The 16,583-nt window shown below is 36.4% G+C and overlaps 1 protein-coding gene across 1 annotated transcript in view; it reads right to left on the bottom strand.

The window, feature by feature from the left end:
• Nucleotides 1-2,186: 2,186 nt before the first annotated feature.
• The window catches only part of Hormad2 (HORMA domain containing 2), an 82,521-nt gene continuing 68,124 nt past the window's right edge, over nucleotides 2,187-16,583 (bottom strand). Inside the window, exon 13 of the mRNA XM_071608779.1 lies at nucleotides 2,187-2,291. Coding sequence (XP_071464880.1) covers nucleotides 2,187-2,291 — 105 coding nt within the window. The remainder of the gene's footprint in view (nucleotides 2,292-16,583) is intronic.

The following is a 16,583-nucleotide window of genomic DNA, read 5'->3' as shown; positions in this document are numbered from 1 at the left end:
CCAGCTCTGGGCCTAGGTCATCTTTTTTTTTTTTTTTTCTTGGAAGTTCCACCTCCCTGTGTTTATTCATATCATTCTGTTAGGGGCAGAAATGAATCGACTAGAGAAAAGATTTCTTTCCTTCTAATAAATCATTTGGTAAATGGAATTGAATACCCTCCGATCTTGATAGCTGGTTGCATATATGAGCTATGCTGTATAAAATAAGCTAGTTCATATTTTCATGTTTCTCAGATCTTCCTGATAACAAATCTCCTTCCCTGTGAGCCCAGCCAAAGGCACAGGCTCAGCAACTTCTTTTTACTGCCTCATGCTGCATCAGAAACACACATTCCACCCACTGGCAGCAATATAACTATTCCATCGGGAGAGGAGTATTAACAGATAATAAAATCACTACAGAAATTTTCTAGAAACAGATTGTAGACTTTGACTTAAAGGATTTGTCAATCTTACTGACAACTGTAAGTAAAGATTGAGAACTCAATTCCCCCTTTAAATAAAATGGTTCCTTCTGAAATCCAAATTGACTGATTACATAATTTGCTTTGCCAGGTCAAAGACTCTAGAGTCTCCATAAAACTCCATTGTATTCAAAGGCTTGCAGTGAAGGTATGATGATTACCTCACAAGGTAGCCTATTTTAAAATTTTGACAACCTGTGAAGTTAAAAGCTCCTCCTTCTACTGAGCCAAATTGACCTCCTGTAGCTTTCACCAATTTGGTCTTAGATCTGCTCTCTGGAGAGACACAAAACAAACCTAATCCCTCTACTAGACAGCTAATCTCTTTATGTGATGCTCTTAAAAGAAATTATGGTGACTCAGGCTACAATTCTATCAAGGATATAATAAACCCAATACCTTTTCCCTCCTTCTCCTTTAGTGGCAGAGCAGGCTTACATGAATCCACTTAATATACTGGGCAGGGAAAATGTACTCCCTTTACCCCCCTCCCCCCAGGTCCTGGTGCTTCAGCCCAGATCAAGGCCCCACTTGGTAGGCTGCGCTGGATGGTCAGAGTCCAGCAAGGGGTGGTGCTAGACAGGCAGACTCCCTTGGATTTTCTTCCCTGTTACTTGTAACACATGGCTTTCTGCTGGTACTTGTGTATATCTAGCCCAGAGGCTCTCTTTAGTCTGGGTCAGAGGTCATAGATTCTCAATTATTTTATGTGCATTAAAATCCTGAGAATTTTCCACAGGGTCCAACTCCCATGAGTTTAATTTAGTAGAAATGAGGCAGGCTCAGTAATCCATATCTTAATAAGCACTTCAGGTGCTGATTGCCTCACTGCACTTTACATTTGAAGAAAACACACTGATCTAAGTGAAGACACTACACAATGTGAAAAAAGACGAGTAAAAAATACCCTGCATTTTGGTTTTATTTAACTATAAAACACATACATTTAACATTTAAATTGTCCATTAATAGAAATAATACTTTAAGTCGTTTATTATTCATTTCTTACTAATCATTAAGTCTATCAAAATTCTTCCAGATTAAGGAGGGGACAAATAGCATCATTTGTGGGTTACAGATGGATAAACTGAAGTATTTACTGGGAAATATTTAACATAGGCCTTAAAAGGGAGACAGACACTTGAATTATAGCATGTCCCTTGGTTTGGACTGGCCAACAGAATAGGGGTAAGAATTGAGGAACTTTACAAGGAGAGCACATGCTGGTCCACACTTAGCTGATCAACCTCATGACTGAAGTTAACACACAAATCACACATGGCTAAGCATCACCACACATATCCTATGCAACTCTGTGAGAATTTTAATAAAGCTATAGAGGCATTCCAACATACAGGTTACAACAAGTTAAAACATTTCAGAGTAGTCTAAATACCTGGATAGTTTAATTACACAAAGAAAACCCTTCTTTCCTTTGGGAACAACAGCTTATAGCTGTTGTGGTTCTTTTACAAATAAAAGGGTTGTCTTATCTCTAACTCAGGTTTGAAGTAATGTTATTCCAAGGCAGTCCTGGAGATTCAAGGCAAAGTGAACCCATATCCTACTCAGTAGCTTAACAGTAAATTGACTAAAGAAGTTGAGTAACAAATTTAGAAAAAGGTTTTGGTGATAAGATCTTACTTTCCAGCTAAGATACTTAACACATATCTTTGCAAAATAAAATTATTTTAAAATAAATGTAGTGAAGGCATCTAACTTTCATTTTCTGTTAGGGGTGAAGACTTTCACTGGTTCGCTGACCTTCCTCTTCTTCCTGGAGCTTTCAGAACTTTGCTGACTGTACACAAAATTCATTCTTTGAATCTGTGAGAATCACCAGAGAAAGGCACAGTTCAGCAGAGATTTTGACATCTGAACAAGACATATATAAGACAGGTAGACCAAGAATTAATCCCTCAAGCTGCATAACGGATCCAAACCTGCTTTCCTGTGGGTTGGTTTGGCCCTGCATGAAGGCCTTACTGCCAGTATCAGAGTCTGGTATTACAAGTTTCAGGAGTTGAGGTCTCCTGGAGGCAGCCAGTTTTGGGGACAGTTTCTTGGATCTCTCTTGTGAATTCAGCACATTCAACTCTTCAAGAGAGAGTTGTCAAGGTGTGGGGCCAACTAGGAGCAATTCAGGGTTAGGAGAGATTTAGAGCATTGGTTGCTTTAGAGAGAGCCATAATTTAAGTCCCTATTTCAGTTAGCAGAGATACAGTCTTATTTTTTTTTTTCTATCATATGTTCAGATTAATGAATTAAGAAAGATCCCTCTAATATGTTATTGATTAAAAGCAAGTTGAGGGCTGGGATTGTGGCTCAGCGGTAGAGCACTCGCCTAGCATGTGTGGGGCCCGGGGTTCGACCCTGAGCACCACATAAAATAAATAAATAAACAAAGATATTGTGTTCAACTACAACTAAAATAAATAAATAAATATTTAAAAAAGCAAGTTGATTAGTGAGCCATCATTAACCATCATCATTTCCATTGGGCTTAGCTTTGGTAAGGATTTTAGGACTTGTTTTTGCTTAACTAAGTAAAAATCTGGATATAGTATAATCTGTCAGACAATCTCTAGTGCCTGGAATTCCAAGAAATACATAGAGAATATTTATATATTTTCTAGCTGCTAGATGGGAGAAAAGGGTTTTCCATATCCTTTGTTCCTTCTTTGAAAGGAAAATGGAATATGATTTTTTTTTTTTTTGGTACTGGGGATTGAATCCAGGGGCACTTAACCACTGAGCCATGTTCCCAGCCATTTTAAAAATATTTTATTAGAGGCAGAGTCTCACTGAATTGTTTAGTGCCTCACTAAATTGCTGAGGCTGGCTTTGAACTCGCAGTCCTTCAGTCTCAGCCTCTTGAGCTGCTGTGATTAGAGGTGTGCACCACTGCAACCAGCTGGAATAGGATATATTTTAAATCAAGACTTGTCAGAATGTCTAGCACAGGGTCCCACATTATCCCTTTTTAATTTTGTACTAGTTTCATGTTATTATTATTATTATTATTCATATGATGTTACTACAAAATAGTGGTACTGTCACTAAAGCATTTGAGTACCATTTAGAAACAAACATTTGGTCTTAAAAGGGTAATTTAAGTACTAATTTATCCTTTAGTTGTAGAAAGCAGTTAAATTCCTGATCTCAGAAACCATAAATTCCTTCTGGCTTAAACAGACACATTGACTATATATAAAATAGTGGAACTCTGATGAAATAAATAGAGCTGCTAATCAAATAACTGGTTTGCTTATACATGCAAAAGTTTGAAATGGTCTACTTAAGGGAAAGTAGTAGAACATAAAACCCCCAAATACATAAACCAACTTCTTTATCTAGGAGATAAATTTGCTATAGTTTGATTGTAAGAAAAAGTACTTGGTGAAATTCAACTTGTCTAGAAATGTTGCTTGAGCATGCTTTTCATTCAAACAAAATTATTCTTACTTCTGTCAATTCTGAGAAGTGAGAGAAGAGAAGATGGGTTTACAAATTCTCAAGTGACAAGTTGGCTTCATGGTTTAATAGTTTTGTTCTTTTTTTCTTCTTAGTTCAAATAAGCCAGAATTTTATTACAAGTTGCAGAACAACAATTTTACTGCAGTGAATTAGTCAAAACATTTTCTATAATGTGTATACCAAGGCAACCAGTGAGGCTTGGGAGTTCTCAATGATTTACAGAAAATTAATGGATTCTAAAGCAAGTATGTTATTAGTCCAGGGACAATTCCTAACACAAATAAATAATATATATGAATGATATAAACCAATAAACTCATCTATGCAAAGGAACATTTGAGAAACATCTTTCAGGTATATCCCAACTGGCTGATTTTAGCATATTTGATGCTAAAGCTGACTGGCCAAACAAACAGCCAGTAATCAGATAGGCTAGACAGATTATCTGGGTGAAGTGAACAACATTAAACAAGCATCAAATTGTTTCTAACGCAGTTCATATTTTAAGGTGTTTCTTGTATGCAGACTAATAAGAGTATATGTTTCTAAAAAAGACCTGATGATATGCTTTTTTAATTTTTTATTTTGAGACAGGTTCTCACTAGGTTGCTTAGGACCTAAATTGCTGAGGCTGGTCTCAAACTTGCAATCTTCCTGCTTTAGCCTCTTGAGTCATTGGGATTACAGGTGTGTGTCACTGTGCCTGGCTGAAGATATGCCTTTCCCTGCTTCTATTTTCCATTATTTTTGGTTTAATAACATATTCACCATTTAAGAAACCTCAGAACAGCTTTGCCTTATACATAAATAGGGTAGCAGCTGATTTGGTAGCAATTAGATTATCTATCTATCTATTTATCTATCATCTATTTATCTGTAGCAGTATTTAGATAGCACTGGAAAGAGTCCCTTCTTCTAAATGATTCTTTTTATTATTTATTCTTTTATTCATTCTCTTAAAAATGCATATTACTTGAATATTTTCCTTGAGTTCTGTCTTTGGCTGTCTTTTTTTCTTTTCTCTAGTCTGTGAGTGATCTTGTCCACTCCCAGGAATCAATTATCACTCACAAGATTCCCACTTTTTTTGGAGTGGTGGTGGTGGGTACTGGGAATTAAACTGAGGGACACTCAATCCCAGCCCCCCAGCCCAATTTTGTAATTTATTTAGAGACAGAGTCTCACTGAGTTGCTTAGTGCCTTGCTTTTGTTGAAGCTGGCTTTGAACTCACGATCTTCATGCCTTAGCCTCCAGAGCTGCTGGGATTACAGGGATGAGCCACCACACCCAGAAAAGACTCCCACATTTATATGATCCAAATCTAGATCTGCCTTCAGAATTCCACAGCCATGTGTCTACCTGATTGCCTATTAAAAGTCTCCACGTGGATTTTCCAAGGAAAACTCAAATGCAGTGTATCCAAATTGGAATTCATCACCTACTTTTCTAAGCCTACTTCCAATCTTTGATCTCACTTACTTAAGGTGTCCAAGTTAAAAATCTTGAATCATTTTTTGATCACTCCATCATTCTTACTATAACAATCAATCACTAAATCTTATTTATCCTACCTCCTTAACATCTCTCAAATCTGTCCATTTTTCTCTGTCCCTACTACTTCTACTTTATTGGAGGCCAACATCATCTCTCCCAATTACTATTACTGCTTTTCCAATTCACTCTCCAGTCTGGAACACAAGTTGTCTTATACGTAAATCTGAACACATTTTTCTGCTTCATCATTCACTCTTTAATGTCTTCTTATTGACTTTAGGATAAATTCTAGATGTTTTATGGCCCTGCCCTATCTCTGTGGCTTCATCTTGATCCCACATTGCTTCTTTACTTGCAGATCTTCAAATGGGCCTGGCTTGCTTCCCTCTGGACTTTGCCTTTAATGTTCACTGGCATGCTGTGTCTTCTCTCCCCCAAGACAAGTCATAGAAACTCTAATTTTATCACATTTCTTTGAAATATCTTATCTGATAAGATAGTAAATGATAAGCCTCCCCCCCCCCCTCATTTCAGAAGGGATATTGTCCTATACCCAGGAGATAGGAATGCTATACAGAGAGACCAGGGAGACTCTGAACAGACAGGCCTTTCTGGGTTTCCCCACCAAGTCTATTAGCATTAGATATGCAATGAAATGTTCATTAAAATCCAAAAGGATAGGGTTTGAAGAGCTTCCAGATAACTGAACATGTGGAAATTGCTGGTCCATAGAGAGCATGTGCTCCTTCTCCTATCTCTTACCCAATGTATGTCTTTATCTGTATCCTTTGTAACATTTATAGTAAACTGGCAAACATAAGAGTGTTTCTCTGGGTTCTGTAAGCTACTTAAGCAAATTAGTCAAACTTGAGAAGAGGGTTGTGGGAATGCTGATTTATAGCCAGTTGGTCCAAAGCACAGGTGAAACAACCTGCAGCTTGTAATTGGCACTTAAAAGGTGTGTGGCTGCATCCTCAGGGACTGAGCCCTCATCCTGTGGGATCTGACAGTATCTCTGGGTAGACTGTAACAGAACTGAGTTGGAGTAGAGGACACCCAGAAGTTCTTGCTTGCTTGTTGGTGGGGAGAAGTTCCTAACTTTGTAGGTCATAGAAGTCTCTTGTGTTGATTTTGGCATGAGAGCAGAGGAAAGAGGATTTTCTTTTTCTATACCACTCCTATCCAATTAGGTTAGATCCCCCAACCATACTCTTTGTAGAGTTCTAGGAGAGCAGGAACATGTTGGTCTTGGTCACATTTTGTATCATCAACCTCTAAGAAGTGAGCACATAGTAAGGGCTGAATAAAATTTTTTGATGAATAAGTGAATGAATGAATTATCAAAAAACACTCCACCTGCAGTGTAGAATTAATTATTCTGGAGGCATTAAGTGCATGTAGGGTGATGGGTCTGCTGTGGTGGTAGTCAGGTGATAACTGTGTGGCAGTAGAGATGCAGAAAAGTTGACATTGAGAGAAACATTTAAAAGGAAGAGTCAGAAGGATGACCAACTGGATATGATAATAAGGAAGAGGTAGGTGTGTCAACTCCCCAGTTTCTAATTAGGCTAGTGCACGGATGGGAGTGCTGTTCTTAGGAAGGTAAAAATGGGAATTTTGAACCTGCTATATTCAAAAACTCCCCCAGGGAAATACAAATAGGTGGCTGTATGTGGAAGTGTGAAGCTCAGGAGAGAGGTCTGCGTTGGAGATGTAAATCTAAAAGTCATCTGCATATGTAGGATAATTAAGGCCATGTGTCTTGAAGAGCTTGCTTGCTGAGTGGGAGAAGGGGAAGGTGCCAGGACACAGCCTTAAGGAACTCCAATATTTAAAGATTAAATGAAAGATGAGTCAACAAAGGAGATGAAGGAAAAGAGAGGTCAAAGACTGTTGTGTCAAGAAAGCCAGGAGAAAAGTGTTTTGAGAAGAGGGAATAGAGAAAATAAAAGGTGGTGGTCAGTAGTGTTGAGTATTGCTGAGAGGTCAAGGAAGATGAGGACTGAAGTATGACACTTGATTTAGCCACATGGAGGCTATTGGGTACTTTGGATTGGTGGGAGTATAAGTTGCTCAGATGTCAATTTAAGAGTGCATAAAAGATCAAAGAAATTGAGACAAGTACACAAAGTTTTATAAAAGTCAAAAGGGAATAAGTAACCAACTTAATCTGGGGAATTAGAGAGGGCTTCTTAAAAAAGGGACATTGATCCGGGTCTTGAAGAATGAGTAGCAGTTCACTGCACTGGAGGTTGTGGTGGAGGAGGGTGATTCCAGGAAGAAGGTTCAGCTTGTTTAAAGCCCCTGAACCATGAAAAGACATGGAAAGTATATGGAACAGTGAGAACATCCCTTTATTAGATTGGCTCCCAGGGTTAGGTATTATGTCATCCAATACACTACAGATAATAATGCAAAATCTCCTGGAATTTTTACTCAATATGATGTTAGTGTAATTTATCAAACGATCTCTAAATGGCAGACTGTTGGAAGCAGGTTCCTCACATTTGGAAAACAGACACAGGTATGTTTTCATACAGAAAGAGCAGTTCAGGCCACAGAAATTGTTTTGTATTAGGAGGTAGACCTGTTTGGGAGAGGAAGAGAGAGGTAGCCTCAGGCAACCAGGAAATACTGTGAGTACTTTATGTACCTGGGATAAGAGTGTAATGAATTTTGTTTACTTCAAAATTATTTTTCAGGTCAAATCTGGCAAAATGTATTCTCTTTAGAAAATAAGTCCTCACCAGTATAAATTTATAAATAAGGCCCAAATCCAAAATCTCTGGATTTGGCAGTTCTAAAATCAAGAAATTCTTTGGTTCACAGAGTCTGTGCCCCTTGCCCCTATAAGGAAGTTATAGCACTGATGTTAGTTTTGATTTCTCTCCCATTTATCTTTTGGCACAATGAAATATCAATAGCAATTATAAAATAAATAACATTAATATAAATGCAGCTTATGTTAATATTCATGATGAAAGAGCAGAAAGAATGCAAATGCTTTAAAAGAATACTTATCTCCAACTCCAGTGGAACTTTAAGCTCTCTGATATGTTGGGAAGTGTCCCATGTTTTACTGGGACTTGTGAAGGGTTTGCCAATTCGCTTAATTTCCTTTTCTTCTGTAGTTTACACTAGGGTACTGAACCATCACTATCCCTAAATAGGAGATAAATATATGTTCTTCGTAGGGTTGTGTGAATATCTGCATTTATCTCCAAAAGTAATTGTATCAATACTCCCCTCCTTATTATCTAGGGCATAGTATAACTTAAAATGTTTTATAATTAATTAATTAATTTAACAAATGTTTTCTGAGCACCTTCTCTGTTCCTGACATTGTGCTAAACACTAAATATACAAAGCTGGTCTCAAAGAGAGCTTGATAGGGTGAATCAAACACATTACAGATGAAATGATAAAGTCAGATATAAGGCACACCAGGGGTTCCAAAAAGATCATATCAGTTCTTCCTGGGGAGATTTGGAAAGGCTGCAAAGGGGATGTGAAGTTTGAATTAAGTAGTACAAGAGGAGCAGAAATTGACCAGGCAAATGGTGTTGGAGAGTGGGATGCAGATAAAACATTCTAGACAGAAGGACTACAGCTATAAGGATATAAAGCAGAATACCTCTGGAACCAACAGCAATGGGATGAGGATATCATTTTCTAAAATTTGGATTTTGTCCTGTAATAGAATACCACTGAAGTATTCCAAGAACAGATTTATTTTAGAAGGATTCCCATGGCAGCAGTGTGAAGGGTGACAGGAGAGAACAGAAATGAGACGCAATGAGGCTACTACAATCTGAGCAAGAACAAAAACAGTGCAAAGGATAGAGGGATAGTGCTAATAGGATAGTGGGACAAGGCAAGAGAAGATGAACCTAAACCCTGCTGAAGCCAGGGAGCAGAAAGATGGTCAATATAGATAATAAATAATCGGGTCCAATCAGGAAGGTGGGGGCTGGTTGAAAAGGAAATCAAATGCTGTTCTTTCTCTCCTCCTCCTTCCAAAGACCCCCCCCCCCCCCCAGCTTGCTCCTGCTCCAGCCTGTTGCTAAGGTAACCTGCCTCAGGAATTATTCCTCCCTGCAGGGAGTTATAAGAGTTGCTAATTGATACCTACTGGCTGGTACCTTACTTCCTGGATCACTCCAGATTTGGCCCTTTCCCCCTAGTCCATTTGCTTTTTGGTGCATCCCCCCCCCCCCCCCCCCGCCCCTGCCAACTGGTCCCATACACAGGATGGGAAAAAGAGGGCAGGAGAACAGAGAAAATTTAAAATTTATTAGAGGGGCAGGATATTCCTCTTCTTTGGATACCAGCTATGGCCCCTTTCTTCCTCCCAGGAAGAGTCTGTGTTACTATTTTTTAAATAAAACCTGCTTTCTATGCTTGTCTCAGCACTTCTTGGAGGTTCCCACTTCAACACCTGGGGAAACAGAACCTATCACTGGTAACTAGCAGTATCACTATCATGACTTGAACGTTAACTGGAATGGGCACAGGGATGAGAAGGAAAGAAGGGAATAAAAAATGACAAATATTACTGGAGTTTCTGATAATGCCATTGACCAATATTGAAATAGAAGAAGCTGAGGACATGGGGTGTGGGAATATGGTAGGAAGGGTGAATGGAGAAATAATTGACTATGTTTTCAAGATTCTGAATTGGAGAGAAAAGATTCAAAATAAAGATGTCCATAAAGGTGTTGATTACATGACCTGGAGCCAAGGATGGAAGAAGTTGCAACAAGAACACATATGAAAAGAATTATTCACTTTGGATTAAAAAAAGAATATTTCTTCTTCTGAGATCTAAAAGAGCTAAAGTAAACATACAGATTCTTCTGAACTTATGATGGGTTACATCCAAATTGACAAACCCACTATAAGTTGAAAATATTCTAAGTAAAAAATGCATTTAATACACCTACCCTACTGAACATCATAGTTTAGTAAACACAGTACTGGAGGGTGTCTGTTGTTTATCCCTGTGATTGTGTTGTCAACTGGGAGCTGTAGCAGTCTGCCACTGCTCACCATCATGAGAGAGTATCTTATATTGCTATCTCATGAAAAGATCAAAATTAAAAATTTGAAGTACAGTTTCTACTGATGTGTATATAATTTTAAAGTAAAAAATTATGAGTTGAGGACATAAGTTGAGTTCCACAAGACAAACCTTTAAATATGAGGACAGAGGTGTTCATGCTTGATGGCCTTAATTATCTTTATGAGTTTAGATTATTCTCTTAGAAAGGGAAAGAATTGGTGTTGGGTAGCTCTTATGAACTTCAGTGATGAATATGAGATACAGAATAGTCATATGGATAATGGGAAAGGGAGCTGAAAATAGACTTGCAAAAATAATGTTAACATTACTTAGGATCCAGATAGCTTTAAGATATATCACCTTCAAATTAAAATACTTGTGGTTGACATATTTACATTTTTGTTGTTCTTTTCATAAACATTTGAAAGTTTATAATAGTCTGCATACTTAAATGTCATATATATCATGTCATATTCCTCATGGATGTGGAAATTGAAGCTCAGAGAAATAAAATGATTTATCTATTTCACAAATTTAGTAAGTGGAAGTCATGAACCCAGTTCTGATTTCACTCAGTGCTCCTTATAAATTGCTTCTTCTGAAGAGAAGAGCTAAGGTGGAAAATTGTAGGTGAGGGCTGGGGTTGTGGCTCAGTGGCAGAGCACTTGCCTAGCATGTGTGAGGCACTGGGTTTGATCTAGGCAACACATTAAAAATAAACAAATAAAATAAAGGTATTACGATCATCTACAACTAAAAAAAAATTTTTAAAAACCCAAATAAAACAGAAAGTAGGAAGAGTATAACCATTTAAAAGAAAATTGTAGGCCAGGTCATCAGAACTTCTTGCAAGGCTTCTATGGGGGATTGACACTTTCTTGGGCTTTGCCTACTGGGACCTCAAACTAAATGCAGCCAAAGCTGAATTCATTGCTTTTCCTTTGTAACCAATTTTTCCTGTGACTTTCAATTTCTATTAATCATCATTTCTCAGTCATCAAAGATGGCCTACACAGTGTTCTTGTAATGAGTAAATGGAATAGCACAGAGAGAGTGCCTAGTACAACACTTCATGTGTGCAAGTCATTCAGTAACTGACAGTTGTTATCATTCCTATTACCCCAAGAATCCCCTATCCCAGCCAAACTGGATCCTTGTGGTAGGTTGAAAACTGGGTCCCCAAAAGATGTCCATGTCCTAATCTTTGGAATGTGTGAATATTACCTTGTGTGGGAAGTGGAGAGGGAGTCTTTGCAGATGTGATTTAGGATGTTGATATGGAGAGATTATTCTTATTTATCTAGATGGGTCCTAAATGTAATCACATGTAATCCTACAAAAAGGAGGCAGGGAGATATCTGAACACAGATTGTAGAAGAAAATGTGACCACACAGGAATAGACTGGAGTAATATGGCCACAAGCTAAGGAATGCCGACAACTATTAAAAGCTGGAAGAGGCAAAGTTCCTCAGTTGCCTTAGCCACATTTCAGGTATTCAATACCCACATGTGATGAGTGTTATCTATCAGACATCACAGACATAGAACCTTTCATTTCACAGAAAGTTCTATTGGACAGAGCTGCTCCACATAGGCAATCTGGGTATAACATAAACAAATAGAAAAAGCACTAGGAACCATGGTGGTAATAGGAATATAGGGATTAGGAATAATGTTTCCTCAAAATACAAAGTTACTATTATAAAAATGTCAACTTTCTCAAGACCAATTTATCAAAATAACACAATCTGGGCCAAAATTCCAATAATATGTCTGTTGGAACTTGTTAAGCTGATTCTAATAGTCATGTGCAAAAGAAAATGTGTGGGTAAACATTAAAGACACTGAAAAACAAGAATAATGAAGGGGAGTCAGGTGCCCTTCCAGATATCAAAACATACTGTAAAGTTAGAGTGACTACAATAAGAACAGGTGGGTGTGGTGGCCCATGCCTGTAATCCCAGCTACGCAGGAGGCTGAGGCAGGAGGATCACAATTTTGAGGCCAGCAATGGTAACTTAACAAGACTCTGTTTCAAAATAAAATAAAAAATAAAAAGTTAGGGATATTGCTTATTGATAGAGCACCATGAGTTCAATCCTCATAACTGCAAACAAAACAATAACCAACCTATAAAAATTTTAGAATAAAACACAGGGGAAAGTTTTATAACATTGGTTTTGGTAAGGATTTCTTGGAAAAACACAGGCAATAAGAGAAAAAAACAGGTAAATTGGACTCGATCAAAATTAAAATTCCGTGGTTCAAAGGATGCAAAATGGAATGGGAGAAAATACTTGTAAAATCACATATCTGACAGAGGATTAATACCCAGAATATATTAAAAAACCCCTACAACCTAACAATGACAAAACAACCTGCTTTTAAAATGGGCAAATAATTTGAAGAGACATTTCTCTAAAGAAGATATACAGTTGGCCAATAAACACATAAAAACATGTTCAACATCACTAATCATTAGAGAAATGCAAACCAAAACCACAATGACATACCACTTTACACCTATCAGGATGGATATTATTTAAAAAAAGAAAAGAACAAGTGTTAGAGATGATGTGGAGAAATTGGGACACTTGTGCATTGCTGTGGGTATGTAAAATATATAGCAGCCATGGAAAACAGCAGGGTAGTTACACACACAAAAAAAATAATAATAAAACTACCTTATGATCTAGTAATTCCACTTTGGGATATATTTCCAAAAGGACTAAAAGCAAAAACATGTAAAGACATTTGTACACCCAGGTTCACAGTATTATTTACAGTAGCCAAAAGGTGGAAGCAGCCCATATGTCCATCATTAGATGAGCTGAAAAATGGATAAACAAAATATGGTTTATACATACAACAGAATATTATTTAGGCTTAAGAAGGATGGGGCTGGGGTTGGGGCTCAGTGGTAGAGGGCTCGCCTAGCAGGTGGAAGTGCTGGGTTTGATCCTCAGCACCACATAAAAATAAATAAATAAAATAAAGGTATAAAACAAAGTTTTTTAAAAAAGGAATAAAATTTTGATACATGCTTCAACATGGGTGAATTGTAAGGAAGACTAAATGAAGTAAGCCAGTTACAAAAGGACAAATATTCTTTGATTTTTCCTTGTACGCGGCATCTAGAGTAGTCAAATTCTTTTTTTTTTTTTTTTTGTACCAGGGATTAAACTCGGGGTACTTGACCACTGAGAAACACTCCCAGCCTTATTTTGTATTTTTTATTTAGAGACAAGGTCTCACTGTGTGCTTAGCACCTTGCTTTTACTGAAGCTGGCTTTGAACTCACTATTTTCCTGCCTCAGCCTCCTGAGCCACTGGGATTACAGGTATGAGCCCCCACGCCTGGCTTAGAGTAGTCAAATTCCTATAGACAGAACATAAAAAGATAGTTGCCAGGAGAAGAGGGGAGAGAGAGATGAGGAGTTATTGTTTAATAGGTATGGAGTTTTAGTTTGGAAGCATACAAAGTTCTAGAGATGGATGATGGTGATGGTTGCATGACAATATGAATGTACTTAATGCCATGAAATGATACAATTAAAAATGGTCAAAATAGTAAATTCTATATTATGTATATTTATGATAGTAAAAAATAAAAGCAGCACATGATTATTTTAAAAAGATGAGACCACAAAGGAAAATATATTTCCTATATTTGAATAGGACAGTTTAGAGATAATTTCAAAAGAATGTATCTTCTGATTATTAGAAATCAATTTATACACACATATACACACACACACATATAATAGTGTTATCCAATAGAAAAAGAATGTAATACATAGACACAATTATAAACCAAATATATAATTTTAGAGTTTGGCCATATTTTAAAAAGTAAAAACCAGATAAAATTAAATTTTAATTATATATATATATATATATATATAAGTACATATATATAAATATATAATTATAAACTTAAATATATATACATATATAATTATATATTTAAGTTTATAATTATATAATTATATATATTTAAGTATATAATTATATACATATAGTATATATATATATATATATATATATATAGAGAGAGAGAGAGAGAGAGAGAGAGAAAGTGTGTGTGTGTGCATGTATGTGTGTGTATATCTATGAGGTACTGGTGATAAAACCCAGAGCCTTGCACAGATTAAACACTTATTCTACCACTGAGCTATACCTCCATCCCAATAATATTTTTATTTAATCAAAAAGATTATCATTCCAATGTGATCAATATAAAATTTATTGAGATATTTTGAATTATTTCTTTTTTTTCAGTATTGGGGATAGAATTCAGGCACTTTATCCCTGAGCTACATCCCCAGTCCCTCTTTTTCTTCTCTTCATTTTAAGACAGAGGCTAATCTAAATTGCCCAGGCTGCCTTTAAACTTTCCATCTTTCTGCCTCAGCCTCCTGAGTGGTTGTGATTATAGGCATGGACCATCATACCTGGCCTACATTCTTTTTTTGGTAGTACATGTACACATTCCAGTATATTTTTTTATACTTATAACACATCTTAATTCAAATTAGTCACATTTGAAGCACACAATAGCCATATGTGGCTAGTGGTTGCCATATCACACACCTCACATTTTCTGTGTGTGCGTACACACACACATGCACATTTTAAATGTGAAATAAAAGGTACAGAATATCCTCATTAGTAATTTTTGAATCACTAAGATAATGTATTTGTGTGTAGCTTGCACTATTAAAGTTTAAATATGACATTCTAGGGCTCAATGGTAAAGTATGTGCTTAGCATGAACAAGGCCCTGTGTTCAACCCCAATATCAAAACAAAAAATAAAATATGACATCTTATATTAATTTGTAAGTTCTGTTAAAGTTATTACTTTTATTACTTGATGTTTATAATCAATATGCTTATTACTTTCATCCCTTATTTTCCTTATTTCAATATGGTAAAAACGTTATTATAAAACTCTTTCTAATTGCAAGTTGAAAAGATAATAAAATAATATTTTTTAAAAACCTTAAGCTAGGCGGGTGATGTAGCTCAGTGGTAGAGCACTTGCCTAGTACGCATGAGGGCCCTGGATCCCCAACACCACAAAACAAACAAATGAACCAACAGAAAACCCCTTAAAATTCTTAAAATTAATTTGACTTAATTTTTTCAATCATAAAATATTCTAAAATATTATATGCTTTTTAAAAATTAAATTATTTATTCTAATTAAATATTATATGATTTTAAATTGAAAAATGTAAGTTCCATACTTTTAAGTGCCTGAGTAATTAATTTTGAATTCCATGGTAGCTAAAGATGGACACATAAAGCACAGCAACATCCTCAAGAACATACTTTAGTTATAAAAATGAAAAATTTGTTTTTTGTTTTGTGGCATGAATGGAAGAAATCCACAAGCAATGACATGACGGTGCTATTATATGTACTAAAATCAGAAGTTTTGCTGATTCTTCAAAAAAGAGAGGTACAGATTATAGATACAGAATTGGAAATGTGATATGCTGCTTCTCACAGACTTGCTATGTAGGTCATTTGCTTGTATCTGAGGCTCTACAAAGTGCTTTAGCAGGTGTGGAAAGGAACACATAAAACTGTAAGTACAGAAATGACTACAGAGCTAGATCTTATACAATACCTAAGACCACTTTGTCTGCAATGATCTCTATTAGTGTGATATCCAAACCTTGGGTCATAGAGCTGCCTATTCTTGCTGGCAGGAAGAAGAGAGAGAAGATGACCTTTGGGAACTCTGGCATCATCTGAAATGTTTTTCCACACGAGGAGGCAGAATGCAAGACATGCTCACTAAGAATTTGGGTTTTCATTTTATGTTTGCATAAGCTCACTTGAAGAGAAGAAAAAGAAAACTTCTAAGAAGTAGTTGGATATTCAGAGTGTGGATATATTTTATATAAGAGATAGATACCTAAACTGAATTTTCATGTCATTTATCCAGGAAACAATGAAATTTTAAAGTTCCTAGCACAAAATAATCTTATCTTTCTTCCTGATACACTTTTATTTTTTTAGTACATTTGAACCCTTTCCTATAAATAACAGAATTTTCTGTCATCAGTTCAGT

The sequence above is a fragment of the Marmota flaviventris genome, chromosome 1, assembly GCF_047511675.1.
Source record: "Marmota flaviventris isolate mMarFla1 chromosome 1, mMarFla1.hap1, whole genome shotgun sequence".
Lineage (NCBI taxonomy): Eukaryota > Metazoa > Chordata > Mammalia > Rodentia > Sciuridae > Marmota > Marmota flaviventris.
Note: the sequence above shows the minus strand (reverse complement) of the source record. Positions and strands in the feature narration are given on the sequence as shown.